Raw genomic sequence first — 16,322 nt, forward strand, 5'->3', positions numbered from 1 at the left:
CCGCAGGGGGCTGAGCTGTCCGCCCCTGGGGAACAGAACAGGCGTCCCAGAAGTGGGTGAGGGCGCTTCAGAAACCCCCTTCCCCACAAAGACCCTTGTCTGGGGGAGAACAGGGTTTCGGCCGTGGCCACGGCGGTTTCCAAGACCAGCCAAATGTCCGGCAGCGGGAAGGGCTCTCTGAGAGGAGGAGGGCGCTGACAGGAACTCGCCCGGGGATCCGCAAGTATCCCACAGGTGGCCCACAGGTGGCCCACAGGTGACCCCAAGCATCCCACAGGTGACCTGCAGGTGTCCTACAGGTGGCCCACAGGTGACGCCAGGTATCCCACAGGTGCCCCACAGGTATCCCACACATGTCCCACATGTGTCCCTGACAGGTAGCCCACAGGTGTCTCGCAGGTGTCCTGCAGGTGTCCCATAGGTGCCCCGCAGATGTCCTGTGGGTACCCCACAGATATCCCAGAGGCGTCTCACAGGTATCCCACAAGTGACCTCCACATATCCACAGTACGGTACCTTACAGGTGACCCCCAGGTGCCTCACAGGTGACCCACACGTGCACCACAGGTAACCCATAGGTACTACACAGGTGACTCACAGGTGTGCTATAGGCGTCCCGCAGGTGACCCTCAAGTATCCCATGGGTGTCCTGCAAGTATCCCATAGTTGCCCCTCAGATGTCCCTCAGGTGACCCGTAGTCATGCCCCAGTGTCCCACAGGTGTCTCACTGGTCATCTCACAGGCATCACCCGCCCAGGTACCACACAGGTGCTCCACAGTGGCTGTAGGTATCCCACACATTTCCCACAGGTGCCCTTCAGGTACCTCACATATGCCCCACAGGTATCACACAGGTGACCCGCTGGAGTCCCACAGGTACCTCACATGTGCTCCACAGGTGACCCGCAGGTGTCCGACAGGTGCCTCAGGTGACCCACAGATGACCCGCAGGTGATCCTCAAGTGATCACGGGTGTCCCAGCAGGTGACCCTCAGCCTCCTGGTCAGGCAGGGTGGGTGCGCCCCAGATCGGTGCCGGGACCACAGCTGCACCCCCTTCCCACACTGTCTGTGGGGTGCCGAGGAGTTGGGGAGCTTTGCTGTCTCTGAAACTGGCACCTCGGACTCTCCCCTTTTGCCGAGATGGTTCCTCTTTCTGGAACTTTTTTTTTGGTCGCACCTGGCGATGCTCAGGGGTGACTCCTGGCTCTGCACTCACTCCTGGTAGGGCTCAGGGGACCCTGTGGGATGCTTTGGGTGGGTGGAACCCGGGTTGGCCACGTGCAAAGCAAATGCCCTTCCCGCTGTGCTGTTGCTCCAGCCATGCTCTTTCTGGAACTTTCCTAGTGAGTAGTAAGGCCCCGCACAGCCTGACACCCCCATGTGTCACCCAGCTCAGAGCTGTGAGTGCAGGACCTCTAAGAGTGCTCCCAAGGGTCTCACTTCAAAGTGCGTCCCAGGGAACTCGCCTTGCTTTGCTCTTCAAAGTGCTCCCCTCACGGTGCTCCTCACAGCCCTCCCTCAACAAGCTCCTGGTGTGCACGCCATGAACACCCTCAGGCCGGGCAGGTGCCGATGTGAATGTAGGTGGCGGGGAGGACCAGGCCTGGAGCAGGCGTCCTCTGTGCGGTCCCACTTGACTTGCCTCCAGCCATGATGGCACCAGGAGCAACCTCCTTGGCGGTGCTCACACGTCACCCGCTCTCAGGCCCAGGCGAGGCCTGCGTCCACTCCGCTGGCCTGTCCCCAGCACGCGGGTCCTCACCCTGGCCTCTTCCTTGGTGTCCACGGCCCACACGTGGGGACTCTGGACGGCTGAGGGGGCCATTGAGATGTCGCAGAGAAGCCTCGGTGCATGGGCAGGGGCCCAGCCCGCGGGGGTAACACGCGAGGAGACCCCTCCCCGGGGCAGCACGAGGAGATTGGGGTGGGAAGGTCCTAAGGATTCCAGGTCAGGGACCCTCAGGGTCTCCAGCCTGAGGTCTGGCTGAAAGGGGGACTCGGGTGGGGGTTGGCACCCTGGAAATCCACCTGGCGCTGGCCACACTGGGGTCTTCCGCCCACGGGCATATCACCATCAGCACGGCTACCTCCACGTGTCAGGCCCCCGTCCCCGTCTTCGGGGTCGTCCGTTTTACAAATTATCTGCTCAGTTGTTTGCAAGGTGTCACTGGCCACGGAGAAAGTTAATGAGCAACTTAACCTCCCGGGTCAGGAAGCTCGTCAGGCCGTTTGACCCGGTCATCAATCTCCCGGGGTTTTGTCCTACGGAAGCCCTCTCAAAGGGGCAGATGTGCCCGGCAGTTCTGTTTATTGTAACAGATGCTGAGAAACGGGGACGGCCCCAGACTGACCGTGCCGCAGAAGCCAGTGAGATGGTGGAGGTTTCGCCGTCTGGAACGGCGGGGACGCTTTCGGGAAGTGCTGAAACCCAGGGAAGTCGGCGCAGGAAGGAGATCAGAGAATCCCATCACTCAGGGGCCCCGGTGAAGAGCTGGGCCTCTTCTCCTGAAGCCGAGGGAAGGTTGGCCAACGTCCAACTTGCATGCAGTTACTTTGTAGGATGTGTTTTTTTTTTTTTTGAAATGTTCATAGCACAAATACACTTCCCTTCCCCTTCCTCCCCGCCCCCCCCCCACCTGCCCTACTCTGGGCAGCAACTTAAAAATGGGGAACATCTCAGTGAAATGAGCTCTTCTCACAGATTAGGCAATAACCCGGAACTGCTTCCGGGATTTGAAGCCCTGGGCACGGTCGGCCTGTCATGCGGTAGTTATTAAGGTTCGCATCACAGCTGGGCCGGACTCCATCCATTCTTCTCTCTCTCTCTCTCTCTCTCTTTTTTTTTTCCCCTGTTAAACCTGTAAGAAACAAACAGAAAACTCCACGGTCAGGCTGGCGGACGCCCGCTTCCTCCCTCGACAGGAGACGTGTTAATTCGCTCTCTTGTGAAGCGCCTGTGGCATCCGCCCGCGTGCGCCGGCCTCTTTATGAAAAGAGACCGACCGTCCCCTGGCACAAAAGCCTCGTGGCCCGAGCCCCCGGGTGCCAACAGGAGGCCAGATTTCCAATGCAAATGGCGAGGCTCGTGCCCTGAGCGCGGGCACTTAAATCATTCGGATCTCACTTTTTATGGGGGTGGTGCGTGGGAGGCGCTTTCGGGGTTGATAATTAGAGGATGAACAGATGGTTGGGAGAGCCGAGACCATCAGGACAGCTCCCTGGCCCGGTCCGAGGCCAGCAGACCTGCACGTGCCGGGCGCTGGGAGAAGTCGGTCCGCTGGAGGGTGGCCTGAGTGAGCGTCCCCACTGCGGCTTCGTCCCCGGGGAAAGCCCGAGGCTTGGGAAACCCGCCCCGGCTGGTGGGAGAAGCCGGGCAGGGAGGGACCCGCTTCTTTCCAGAGTTGGGACTTGGTACAGCGGAGATCAACTTCGCCGGTGGCGTTGCCGGACAGTTTGCGGGAGGGTCAAGGGACACACATTGTCATCCCCGTCCCCGCCTTGGAGGAGGCTCCGTCTTGTTTGTGACGACGGGGAAGAGGCTCACGGCGGAGCCGGCCTTTGAAGGAAAGGCTTGTTGACGCGTCTTTATTTGAATGCCATGAAAAGCCTTATTCCAGAGGATAATTTTTTTTCCCCTTTTTAAAAAATCCCAACAGGCTATTTTTAATGTAATAAGCCGATCGCTTAAAAGAGGACGCCGGGCTTTGATGTCAGCTGGGGGGTGAAAACACTCTTGTTCAATAGGGCGCCAGCATCTTTTTCATGCTCGTTGGCGATGAGCTGGGCAGCATACTGACACTCATTCAGATATAAATGCCACCCGCACTTTGAAATGCAAATCGTCGCAAGAAAAGTAGCATATGGTGGAGGTAAGCACCTTTTCAAAATCAGCGCTCCCACGTTGGGGATCCAAGGGAGGCTAGAAATTATTCTTTGGGAAGAATTGGGTGCTTTTGACACAGGAAGCTTGTGCTAATCAGGGCGGCCCCGTAACACACACACACACACACACGCATACGCACACGCGCACACACACACACACGTGCGCACACGCCCACATCAAGGAGCCGCGTGGGGCTCCGTGGATTAGCAGGGTAATGGGCTGCCCCCTGCCCGGTGGCCAGCGCCAGCTGATGGCCACACGTGAGTGCAGAGTCCGGAGCGGACTGGGGAAGCCACCCGTCGTGGGGGAGACAGGCTGAGCCCCGGCCTTCCTTGGGCGTCAGCACCCCACCCCATACTCACCCCAGGAGTCCCACGGGCTTCGGTCTCCTCATCCAGCCAGACCCCACCTCGGCCTTCTGCCTGGACCTCACACGCCGTCACTGCCCGACCTCCTTGGCTTCTGCTCGCGTCGGTGCTATTTGCTGGCCCGGACTGTCCAACTTTTTTTTTTTTTTTTTTTTTGCTTTTTGGATCCCACCTGGCGAAGCACAGGGGTTACCCCTGGCTCTGCACTCAGGAATCACTCCTGGTGGTGCTCGGGGGACCATATGGGATGCTGGGAATCGAACCCGGGTCGGCCGCGTGCAAGGCAAACGCCCTCCCCGCTGTGCTATCGCTCCAGCCCGTGTCCAACTTTTTAGACATTTGCTGTCGAGCAACGTCTGCGGCTTCTTAGCAGTCTCGGGGGCATCTGTTGGCCCGCGAGGACAAGCGGGAGGAGCCGCCCTCGGCTGCCCAGAGACGTCTGGACCCGCACTCAGCTTGCCGGTCCCCACCTGTCCCTGTCCCTGGGTCCTGCCTGGCCTTGGAGCCTGCTGGGGGGTGGCGGTGGCCAGCGTTGTGTTAGCGGGTCACTCTTGGGAGTGGGGAGTCACGTTTGCACCGGGCCCCCTTCGTGACATCCGGCCGCCTCGGGTTCTGGGCATGTGGGGCCAGGGTGGTCCTGTGGGTGGCACAGGAGGGCGCCATGCTGGGGCTTGAAGCCCCCCGGGAAGCTCCTATCTTTGCATCCTGCTCATCACTGAGTTCAGCAGTGCCCGGGAGTCTGGGGGTCTCCCCTGCAGCGTCCATGGGCACCTTTCCCGCCTCCCTTCCTGGCGGTCTCTGTTCTGTTGGGTGTAGTGAGGACATGTTGAAACTTCCCTGGACGTGACCCTGCTCCCAGCCCCTCGCACCAGGGGGTGGATTTCAGGACAGTGACCGTCTCTCTTATGGCCCCACCATGCCCACATCATACTGAAGCTGGTCCCACCCTACGCCCACCCTGGGTCAGGGACGCCAGCGCACAGGGAGCAGAGACAGGGTGGGGGGGGGGGGAGTCAGGCCCTCACAAGGGTCACTGGAATCTCGGGCGCACACGGCTGCCACCCACAATCTCCACACACGTGCCCTGGGGCCTCCATCTCGGACATTGGCCTGGGTCTCTGCACGGGGCACCACCACAGCGGCCGGGTGGGCGCTGCCCCCGGGTGCCCTGCTCTGAGCACCGTAGCGTAGCCCAGCAGAGAGGGGTTCCCCTGGTGGCTCCTGCTTCTCGGTTTGGGGGTTTGTTGGTTTGGGGGCGACAGCTGGTGGTGCTCAGGGTTTGCTCCTAGCTCTGTGCTCGGGGATCATTCCGGGAAGGGGTCCTGTAGGGCGCTGGGGACCGCAAGCTTCCTCCCCACTGCTCTCTTGCTCTGGGGATCTCGGGGCGCGAGTTTCCCGCCGACACCCCCATACGCACGCCGTGAGTGGGCCCCTCCCCTGATTCTCTCCTCGCTCGTCCACCCGCCCGCGTGACTCCATGGCTGTCTGGGTCCAGGGCGACTTCACGAATCTGTAGTGTAGTCACGCTCCTGGGAACGGGCTAGAGTCCAGGCTGTCAGCTTCTCCCCAACGGTGCAGTTTGTGGGTGTGTGTATGCGTGTGCATGTGTGTATGTGGTCTGTGTGCTTGTATATGTGATGTGTGTGTCGAGTGTGAGGTATGTGAATGAATGTGTGAGAGTGTGTGTGTGTATGTATATGTAGTGTGTGGTGTGTATCTGTGTGTGGTGTGTGAATATCCGTGTATGTGGTGTGTATGTGACTGTGTGGCATGTGGGTATCTGTATGTGGCGTGTGTGCATGTGTGATGTGTGAGTATCTGTGCATGTGGTGTGTATCTGTATGTATCTGTATGTGATATGTATGTGAGTGTCTGTGGTGTGTGAGTGTGTAGTGTGTGTATGTGGTGTGAGTATCTGTATGTGGTGTGTGTATGTGAGTGTCTGTGTATGTGGTGTGTGTGCGGTGTGTGAGTATCTTTGTATGTGGTGTGGTGTGTGTGAGTGTATATGGTGTGTATCTGTGTGTGGTGTGTGAATATCTGTGTATGTGGTGTGTATGTGACCGTGTGGTGTGTGAGTGTCTGTATGTGGCGTGTGTGTGTATGTGTGATGTGTGAGTATCTGTGTATGTGGTGTGTGAGTATCTGTATGTGATGTGTATGTGAGTGTGTGTGGTGTGTGTGAGTGTGTGTGGTGTGTGTATGTGGTGTGGTGTGAGTGTCTGTGGTGTGGTGTGTATTTGTATATGTGGTGTGGTCTGTGTGTGTGAATCTGTGTCATGTGAGTGTGTGTATGTGGTGTGGTATGTGTGAATGTATGTGGTGTGTATCTGTGTGTATGTGGTGTGTGTGTGAGTATGGATGGTGTGTATCTGTGTGTGGAGTGTGAGTGTGTGTGGTGTGTGAATATCCATATATGTGGTGTGTATGTGACTGTGTGGTGTGTGAGTGTCTGTATGTGGTGTGTGTGTATGTGTGATGTGTGAGTATCTGTGTATGTGGTGTGTATGTGATGTGTATGTGAGTGTGTGTGGTGTGTGTGTGTGGTGTGGTGTGAGTATCTTTATGTGGTGTGTGTGTGTGAGCGTCTGTGGTGTGGTGTGTATGTGGTGTGTATTTGTGTATGTGGTGTGGTCTGTGTATGTGAATCTGTGTCATATGTGTGTGTATGTGGTGTGGTGTGTGTCTGTGTGTGTGGTGTATGTGGGGTGGGGGCCTGACTCTCAGCACTGCTTGTGTCTCAGGTGGTCTCAGCCCGGAGGCCCTCGCTCTCCAAAAATCCTGTTGTGCCCACGGCCGGCCGCCCCCCCCCCAATACACACACACACACACACACAGCCTTGATGAGTCGCGTACTAATGTGGCAATGACTCGCTGCTCTCCAGGGCACCTGGTGAGACAGTGATTGGGGATTTGGGACTCCAGACCGGTCAGGGGTCGGGGGCTGTGGCTGTCAGTGCCAACGACCCAGGCAGACCAGCCTGTTGGCGGGAACGGAAGGGAACGATGGGGGTCCCCGGTGGGAGGGACAAGGAGCTCCAGAATCCCAGGCCCAGCCTCAGGCTCACCTGTTTGCGCCTGGCTTCGGGGCCGCCCCTGGGGGCGCTCGGGGCTTCCTCCCGGCTCTGCCTAGGGATCGCGCCTGGCGGGATTCGGGGACCAGATGGGACGCTGGATGGAACCCGGTCAGCCAGCCACACACAGAGCACGCCTGTGGGCAGCACCCTGGCGGGGCAGGCGTCTGGGCAGGGGTCCTCGGGCCCAGGAGAGAGGTGTGCGTGGGACCCCCGCCCGCCCTGCACCGCTCACTTGGGTCTGGTCTGCGGGGGAGGCGGCACCGTGAAGATGAGCCACCCTGGGCAGTGCTCTGGCTCACCTGCGGCTCCCACCCGGCCGTGTGGTGTGGGGGCTCGAACGGGGGTTGACCACATGCAAGGCAGGCGCCTTAACCCCTCTGCTCTCCGCGCGCCCGGACAGCGGCCCCAGGGGGCCGGTGCGGGCCCTGCCCTCTTGCCCGGATGCCGAGATGTGCCTGGGTCCACCAGCGAGCTGCCGCCACCGCGGCTGTGTGTTTCGGGCAGAAACCGCGTTTCTTCCTCTTCAAAGGTCTTTTTGTTTTGTTTGTTTTCAGTCCAGTGAGCATGCTTCCGCGTCACCCCAGGAAACACTCTGTCTCCTTTGAACCCTCGGGGCTGCCCCCTGATTGATGTTCAGCCGAGTCCTGGCTGGAATGAAGGTGAATGGGTGTGTGTAAAAGAGGAAATTAGAGACAGTTACTCGGGGAAGGAAGTTGGAGTCGCCCCAGTAGCCTTTGTGAACCCAGCGCGGGGTCGTGAGGGGGGGTCAGGCCCGGTGAGCGGCAGGCAGGTGGGCGCCAGGCCTGAGTGCAGACCCCCGCCGCCAGGTGGGCTCGCTGGCCCGGCCCTGCCGGGAATCACAGACCGGAGTGACCGGCTTTTGACACGGACCTGTGAGCCCGGCTCAGACAGCCGCCCGGCTCTCCGGGTCTGGGTCTGACTTGACTCCTCTCCGTTTTTCCAGCTGGTTCTGAGGACTCAGGCCCTCGGGGCTCCGTGCTCAGGGATGGAGCCTGTTCTCCTCGGCTAATGCTTGAAGAGCCTTCTCTGGTCCTCGGCTCTGTTTCTTACCTGCGTGCCCAGGTGCCGTGCTCACTGGGCCACACTGGAGTCCAGTGGCTTCCGTGGACCCGGTCACTGTGGGGCGCGGCGTGGATCAGCTTGCAGGAAGTTTTGACTTGGCTCTGCACCCATCCGGGCTCGAACATGGGGAGTTTGCAGGCTGCTGGGAGGTTCTTAGCTGCCAGGACCCCACCCCCACCCCCCCACCAGAACACGCTTCTGCAGAGCTGAGCTCAGAGTTTTTTGTCGGGGAGATGCTGGCCCTCTGCTTCCAGTGTTCCAGGAGCTTGTTGGGTCTGGGTTGGGGAGGCATCGCCTGCAGTGCTCGGGGGCCCTCGGTTGCCAGGGAAGGATCGGGTGGTCAGCCCTCTGCGTGGGCTCTACACTCTGGCCTGGACACGCGTGGGAGACGGCTCTCCGTTCCTTGCTGCTGTCGCTGGGCTAGAGACGGGAATCTGTCCCTCCACATCAGCACCTGCCCAAGGACTCGTTTTGTGAATTTCAAAAGAAAAAGCGTGGGTGTGGGGGACACGAGTGTTAGGTGGCCGAAAACCTGTCCCCTGGCCGGCCCACAGCGACGGGTGGACAGAGGACTGGGAAAGGAGAAACAGAGTTCCAGGCCGGTTGGTAGACCGTTTTTTTTTCTCTCTCTCCTCCCCAGCGTCATTCAGTCTCTCCCTTACAGCACAATCGTAGTCGTAGTTTTGGTCGTCGTCCCAGACATCATAGTTCCCTCATCCTCGTCCTCATAGTCCTCCTCTTCTTAGTCCTTGTCTGGCCCCCCCTTACCCTGACAGCATAGTTCTGTAGAAATCGTGAAGGGTGGGGTACACACAGCTGGGCTTGAACATTGTCGTAAGAACAAACGGGCTTTCTCCTTTCCTCAGCTAGTAATCCATTTAAACAATCCATTGAAACAATTACTTCTTAGAGTATTTCTGGTCATTGTGTATGAACACAGTAGGAGATATATGAAGCTTAAAGGTTGGCTCTTCCTCGGGACATCTCGCTGTATATCCCAGACCACAGAACTCAGGCCGGGTCAGTCTTTCCTAACCCCAGCAGGGTCCTTCTTCAGCTTCTTCTTTTGAGGTCATGACAGAGTTTGTTCCATGACCGTTCTCTTAACTTCTACTTATGGTGCTTAGCTTGTCCCCTTTCCATGCCAGGGGAGCTTACAGCTTGCCCTGGGTTCGTCAGGACCCTCCTTTTGAGGGCGTTAGGAAGTAGGGCAACTGAGGCTTAAGTCCAGTAAATACGACAGACGCCCAGGAGTAAATATTATTTAGACTCAATTAACTCCCACGCTACAAAAGCATAGCATGAACTCTCTTCCTGTGTCTCTACAAAAAGGACACTGCTAAATAAGCCAGGAAAGGACATAAAGGAAAGAGAGAAGCAATCAGGATTATCAGTGCCTGATGGAGCCATTGCACGGCAGTAGGGCATTTGCCTTGAGCGCAGCCGGCCCTGCCGAGCCAGGTTCGATTCCTCTCGGAGAGCCCGGCAAGCTACCGGGAGTATCTCGCCCGCACGGCAAAGCCTGGCAAGCTCCCTGTGACGTATTCAATATGCCAAACACAGTAGCAACAAGTCTCACAAGGGAGACGTTACTGGGCCCGCTCGAGCAAATCGATGAACGGGAGGACAGTGGTACAGTGCGACAGATGGAATTGGGTGTGCCTCAGGGGCACTGTTGTGGGAGTAACTCAATAAATGTATGTGGTCCCTGCGGGAGGAGGAGCAAGGATAACGCCATGGTATCTGACATCGTTTCCACATCAGCACCGGCGCAAGGTGTCCCTTCCATATCAGCACCCGCCCAAGGTCTCCCGGCCACACCAGCACCCGCCTGAGGTCTGCCTTTCTTCTCCCGCTTCCTAGCCCAGGGCATCTACTCCTGCTCAGGGAAGCTCCTTGGCAGTGAAGACGCAGGAAGAGGGCCCCCTCTGTCCTGGCCTTGCAGTTGTCCTTGCTGTTGTGGGGGCCAGGTGTGGGGCGGGGCCTTGTGCTGGGCGGGGCCAATGATTCTGGTGGTGGGGCCTTGTGCTGGGGCGGGGCCTCTGACGCTTGGGGGGCCCTTGATGCTGGGGCGGGACCTTGCTGCTGGGGGCGGGATCTGTGGTACTGGGGTGGGGCCTTGCTGCTGGGGGCGGGGTCTGTGGTGCTAGGGGCGGGGCTTTACTGCTGGGGCGGGGCCTCATTTGGGTGGGTCTTGCTGCTGGGGGCAGGATCTGTGGCACTGGGGGCGGGGCCTCTCGTTTGGGCAGGCCTCTCTGCTGGGGGTGGGGGTCTGTGGTGCTAGGGCCACTGACACTTGTAGGGCCCTTGCTGCTGGGGGCGGGGTCTGTGGCACTGGGAGCAGGGGTCTATGGTGCTGGGGTGGGACCTTATTGCTTGGGGCGGGGCCTGTGGCGCTGGGGCGGGGTCTATGGTTCTGGGGGCGGGGTCTGTGGTACTGAGGCGGGGCCTTACTGCTGGGTGATGGATTTGTGGCAGTGGGGGCGGGGCCTCGTTTGGGTGGACCTTGCTGCTGGGGGCGGAGTTTGTGGTGCTAGGGGCGGGGCCTGTGGTGCCCTGTGGGTGGGGCCTTGTGCTGGGGCGGGGCCTGTGGCGCTGGGGCGGGGTCTGTGGCCCTGTGGGCGGGGCCTTGTGCTGGAGAAAGGGTCTGTGGTGCTAGGGGCTGTGCTTCACTGCTGGGGCGGGATCTGTGGCGGTGGGGGCGGGGCCTCTCGTTTGGGCGGTCCTTGCTGCTGGGGGCAGGGTCTGTGGCCCTGGGAGCAGGGGTCTATGGTGCTGGGGTCGGGCCTTGCTGCTAGGGGCAGGGTCTGTGATGCTGGGGGCGGGGTCAGTGGTGCTGGGGGCGGGGCCTGTGGCCTGGGGGCGGGCCTTGCTGCTGGGCACGTCCGTGGTGCTGGGTGGAGCCCCCCATACACACAGAGGTCCCGCCCGCTCCTGCCCTTCGAGCCCCCTTGCAGCCCCCTTTCCTCTCCTGTAAATCGGCTCTTTGGGCTTGTCAGGTGTCTGGGAGCCAATAGCCGAGCTCGGGCCCCGGGGGCAGGTGTCACTGCGCCGCCAAGGCAGGCTTCATCCTTGGGGTGTCGGGGCTGGGGGACCCGCTGCCCAGCCACTGAGGCGGGGGCGCTTGCCTTGCTGGGAGTGAGTGGGCCGGAGGAAAGGAGCCGCCTGACACCTGCCCGGGCAGGCACCGCACAGGCACCTGAGGGGTCTCGTCTCTCGGTCCCGGGCACTGCGCAGTGGTCTGAGGGGTCTTGTCTGTCAGTCCCGGTCGTTGCACGGGTGTCTGAAGGGTCCCGGGCACTGTGCGGGCATTTGAGGGGTCTTGTTCCTCTGTCCCAGGCACTGCATGGGTACCTGAGGGGTCTCATCTCTCTCAGCTGCACGGGTGTCTGAGGGGTCCCGGGCACTGTGCGGGCGTCTGAGGGTGTCTGGTCCCTCGGTCTCGGCACTGTCCAGGCATCTGAGGGATCTTGTCCCGGGTCCCGCACATTGCACAGGCCCCTCAGGGGTCTCGTCTCTCAGTCCTGGGCACCATGCAGGTGTCTCAGAGGTCTCCTCCCTGGATCTGTGCAAATGATGTCTCAGGAATCTCATCTCTTGGCCCCGGGCACCGCGCAGGCCCTGAAGGGTCTCTTGGTCTCAAGCACCCTGCGTCAGAGGGGTCTCATGGTCTCATCTTTTGGTCTCCTTCTGACTCCCCCTTTCATCCACGGGAAATATGGGGCTCCCCACTGGGAACAGGAGCGGACTTTGGGGCTCCCTGAAGGGGGGCGGGGGGAGGGGTGAAGGAGCCCTCATCCCAGATGTGGTTCTGGTGGGTGTGGGGGGCGGGGCTCCCTGGCGAGTGCACACCGGCCACCCCCAAGGTCCAGGGGGGATGGGGTGAGGATGGAGGAGCCAGCTGCCCGTGGGGGCCCTGGGGTTGGCAGTGCTGGTGAGAGGCCATGCATGGTCCCAGGGGCACGGACAGAGAGGGCGGCCAGCCAGCCTCCTGCAGAAGGACTTTCATCCGGGGGAGCTCCCCGACCATCACCCCCATTTCCTGCCCCTTCCAGGCTGCTGGAGCCGCTGTGGCTGCAGCCCAGGAGGACGTGGGCTCTCAGGGGCACCCCTTGCCCACTGGCCTCTGCCACTGGCTGCTGGAATGCTGGGACGCCCCGTTATCCTGGGGTGGACAGCCACAGACCCTTGCTTTGCAGAGCCCCGGGTACACAGGAGCTGAGTCCTGTGGCCCATCACTGTCCCCAGCTGCCCTCTGTCTGGGGGGATGCCCTGCGGCCCAGCCCCCAAGCTGCCGGTGTCAGGGAGCAGCCGGTATGGGTGCACCAGCAGTGCTGAGTGTTGCCAGGCTCTGCACTCAGTGCCCTGAGCGAACAACCCTGTCACGGTTGCCTCATGCCACAGCCCAGATGCCTCCCTGGAGGGGGTGGCCCCAGGCCGCTTGATCTGCTCTCGTGGTGCAGGATGGCCACGGTGCACGGCTGCTTGGGTGGCCTGTGGGAAAGTGGGAGCCCGAGGGAGGGGTGCACCGTGTGCACTGTGGGTCCGTAGCCTCCACACAGGGCGGACACCTGCTGCCTTAGGGCTCAGTTGCCGTCTAGAGCACAGAGCTGGAAAGCCGCTGAGAAGCCTGACCCTGTGGCCATGGGCGGCTGGCTGCTGTGCCTCGGCCGTTGATGCGGTCACTTTCTCACAGCGTCCAATCTGTGGGCACTGGGATGGCCAAGGGCAGGCTCTGGTCACACAGCCCCAGGTCTGCCTGTGGGTACCCACTGGGGTCTCCATTCACTTTCGTTTGGGGGCCTTATCAGGTGATGCTCAGGGGCTGTTCCTGGCTCAGTGCTCAGGAGTGGCCCCTGGCGGGACTCAGGACCATTGCCAGGGACAAGACGGGGGCTGGCCACTGCCCGGCAAGGGCTGCTGCCTCACAGTCTCTGGCTGTGTGTGCGTCTGGCGGCGACTGAGCCATCAGGACTGGGTTTGTAGACTTTTTATTTTGTTAAAAATGTTCTTGAGGGGCTGGAGCGATAGCACAGCAGGTAGGGCGTTTTGCCTTGCACACGGCCAACACAGGCTCGATTCCCAGCATCCCATAGGGTCCCCTGAGCATCACCAGGTGTGTCCCAAAAAAGAAAGAAAGAAAAGAAAAGAAAAGTAAAAGAATTAAAAAAGAAGAAGAAGAATGCTCTTGAGGCATTCTGGTGACTGGCCAGTTTGGGAAGTACCGATACTTGGGAATAAACTCTCGGACCAGGAAACCCCGCCACAAAGACGATGGCAGACTCAGCTCCAACCCCGTGGAGGGGGTTCCAGAGGGCGCTCGGCGTCAGGCACGCCCCTCTAGAGCAGCCCTGGCGTCTGATTGGCCGAGCTTTCGGGGAAGGTGCTTAGTGGTGCCCTCGGGTCTGGGCTGGCAGGAGCAGATAGTTACACGTCTCCATGTGGGGAAACGGGCCAGCTTCCTCCATTCAGCTCAGCATGGCATTGTCTGTCTCCACCACTGTCCACCCCCGCCTGGAAGCTGCCGGGCATTCCTGGACCTTTTCCTGGTCTATTTCGGTCACCCGCTAAGGGGCCACTTCTGTGTCCATGGCATGCAGCCGCCAGTGGGTCTCGTGGATCCAGAGAGTCACATGCGTTCCGGGACCCTGCCTGGCGCCGCCCCCTCCGTCCTCCTTCGGTTTGCAGGCGGATTCCCCCCTCCCCAGGGCCCGGAAAGCCCCTCATCCCCAAAGGGGGCCTTTGTTTCACACCATCCTTTGTCCCCGCCCAGCCTGTCACCTGTCTTCGCCGAGTGCCCGCCCGCTCCGTGCCGCTGCCCCGGGCTGGCGTCCTGGGCCTCGCACCCTGGTGCTCACCTGCTCATTTGTCCCTAGGGAATGTCACTAGCGCGTCTGGGGCGCAGCTGGCCAGCGGCATCAGCCTGGTGTCCTTCAACAGCCGACCGGACGGCATGCAGCAAAGGTCCTACTCCGTGTCCAGCGCCGACCAGTGGAGCGAGGCCACGGTCATTGCCAACTCAGCCCTCAGCAGTGGTAAGAGAAGGCGCGGTGCCACCTGCCCCCAGGGTGCCACCACGGGTGCCCCCGACCCTTTCGGCCATGCTGGGCCACGCCACCCGCGTCACCTCTGGGTGCCTCTCTGGCAAGGTGGGGGGGAGGTTGACGCGCACCCCCATGGGCAGAAGAGGACACCGAGGCTGCCCATCCCCAGGCCAGCCAGGGCCTCAGCTGCCCCGACACACTCTCCTGCCGGGCCTGGTGCCCGCCGCCTCCCTGAGCAGGGACATGTCCCGACTCGGCCTCGCAAGTGTTTCAATTTCCCATCAGAGTGGAACGTGCTCTTGGTGGTCCTCGGCTGGTTTTCCACGTTTCCCGGGCTGCCCTGTGTCTCGGAGGGGTCTTCCCACCCCACCCCACCCCACCTCTTCCCGAGTTCTTATCTGATCTGAAGCGTGTGTGCAGCTTGTCTGGGGAGCCGGGGGAGCCAAGAATCACGCAGTGCCCGGGATGCTGGCAGCCGCATGCCCTGCCCTCCCCTGCCCTGCCCGCTGGTGGTGTTCGGAGGGACCCCCCAGGCTGTGTGCCATCCATCAGCCGGTCTCCCCTGGTCTTAGCATCCTTTGCCTATCCACGGCGGGATGTGGGCTGGGGGGTGTTGACTGCTCAGAACCCCCCTCCCCACTCCTCTGCACACGTGGCCCAGCCTCGAGGTAGACGACCCCAGAGCCAGGGCACAGGCACAGCTGTGGGCAGCCCCCAGGCGCAGGGTCCCAAGGGACAGGTCAGTGCCTGCACTTTGTTCCTGGGGCACATTCCCGTGGCCAAGCACTCATGGCCTCATCAGTGTGCCCGTAGGGGCTGGGGGGGGGCCTTCTCATCAGAGACCCCCTTGTGGTGCCCGCCACTGCCTCAGCCGGCAGCCCTTCCACCATAGCCCGCGGGCTTCGGCTGGACACAGACCGGACCCATCCTGCCTCCTTCCTTGGGTCCTTGGCCACGCAGGGGCCACGTGTGGCCTGCTGTCCTTTCTCGTCATCCCTCTGCCATCGCTGAGCCCGACCTCCCGGGGCATTTCTCCCGGGTTGGTGTTCCCTCTCCAATGTGGCCCGCTCGCCTGACCCCAGTGACGGGCCTCCCACAGGACAGGAAGTCACCTCCCACCGGGGCGCACTCTTTCCACTCTTTCGATTTGCCTTGTTGGACAGAAAAAACTCACCTCTCCAATGGGATAGACTTGGTTCTCTCCCCGTGGGCTTTAGAGATGCCTCGACTGGGCCAGAGACACAGTGTGGGCTTGAGGGGACAGTGTGGGAGCACCATATAGGGTGCCCCGAGCCCCAGAAGAGCTCCCTGAGCATGCTGGTGTGGTCCAGAAATAATAGGAGAGTGAGGGGTGCCCAGGACAGGAGGGAGTTGCCGAGTGCTTGGGGAAGGGGCCTGAGGAAACAGCCTCCCCGGCCAGTGCGGACACGGCCGAGCCCAGCCGTTCCTGTGGGTTGAAGGGACACCAGCACCGCACGCTCGTTCCAGAGCCGGGATCCGGGCTGACAGGCAGGTTGCAGGGGAGCTCGCTGAGGACTTGCCATGGTTCTGCTGTCCCGGCGAGGGGCAGTGGACTGGGCAAGGCTTCCAGAACCACACACAAGGGCACCCGGGTGTAGACAGCACACGGCCGTTTGTCTGGTCTCAAACTTCCGCCTTAAATCTCCCACACACCCGCCGGTCAGATCCTGCACGTTGGCACCAGCACCCGTGCCCAGGCCTCAGAGCTGGGCAGCGAGTTCTCTACACCCCACACCAGCCACGCACGGTCTCTGCAGGGACAGCCAGTGACCATTCCAAGAGAGGGGCCTCCCCAGGCCTGGGAGGTGCGGGGTCACCCCCGAGGAACAGCCCCACGGGCTCA

General features: G+C 61.0%; 1 protein-coding gene across 6 annotated transcripts in view; it reads left to right on the top strand.

Moving 5' to 3' along the window:
- Positions 1-16,322, top strand: part of AGAP1 (ArfGAP with GTPase domain, ankyrin repeat and PH domain 1) — a 502,434-nt gene that overhangs the window by 385,193 nt on the left and 100,919 nt on the right. For all 6 annotated transcript variants that reach the window (XM_056122103.1, XM_056122124.1, XM_056122116.1 and 3 more), the window contains one exon: positions 14,291-14,449. In XM_056122103.1, coding sequence (XP_055978078.1) covers positions 14,291-14,449 — 159 coding nt within the window. The remainder of the gene's footprint in view (positions 1-14,290; positions 14,450-16,322) is intronic.

This window comes from Sorex fumeus, unplaced genomic scaffold, assembly GCF_029834395.1.
Source record: "Sorex fumeus unplaced genomic scaffold, SorFum_2.1 ptg000005l, whole genome shotgun sequence".
Lineage (NCBI taxonomy): Eukaryota > Metazoa > Chordata > Mammalia > Eulipotyphla > Soricidae > Sorex > Sorex fumeus.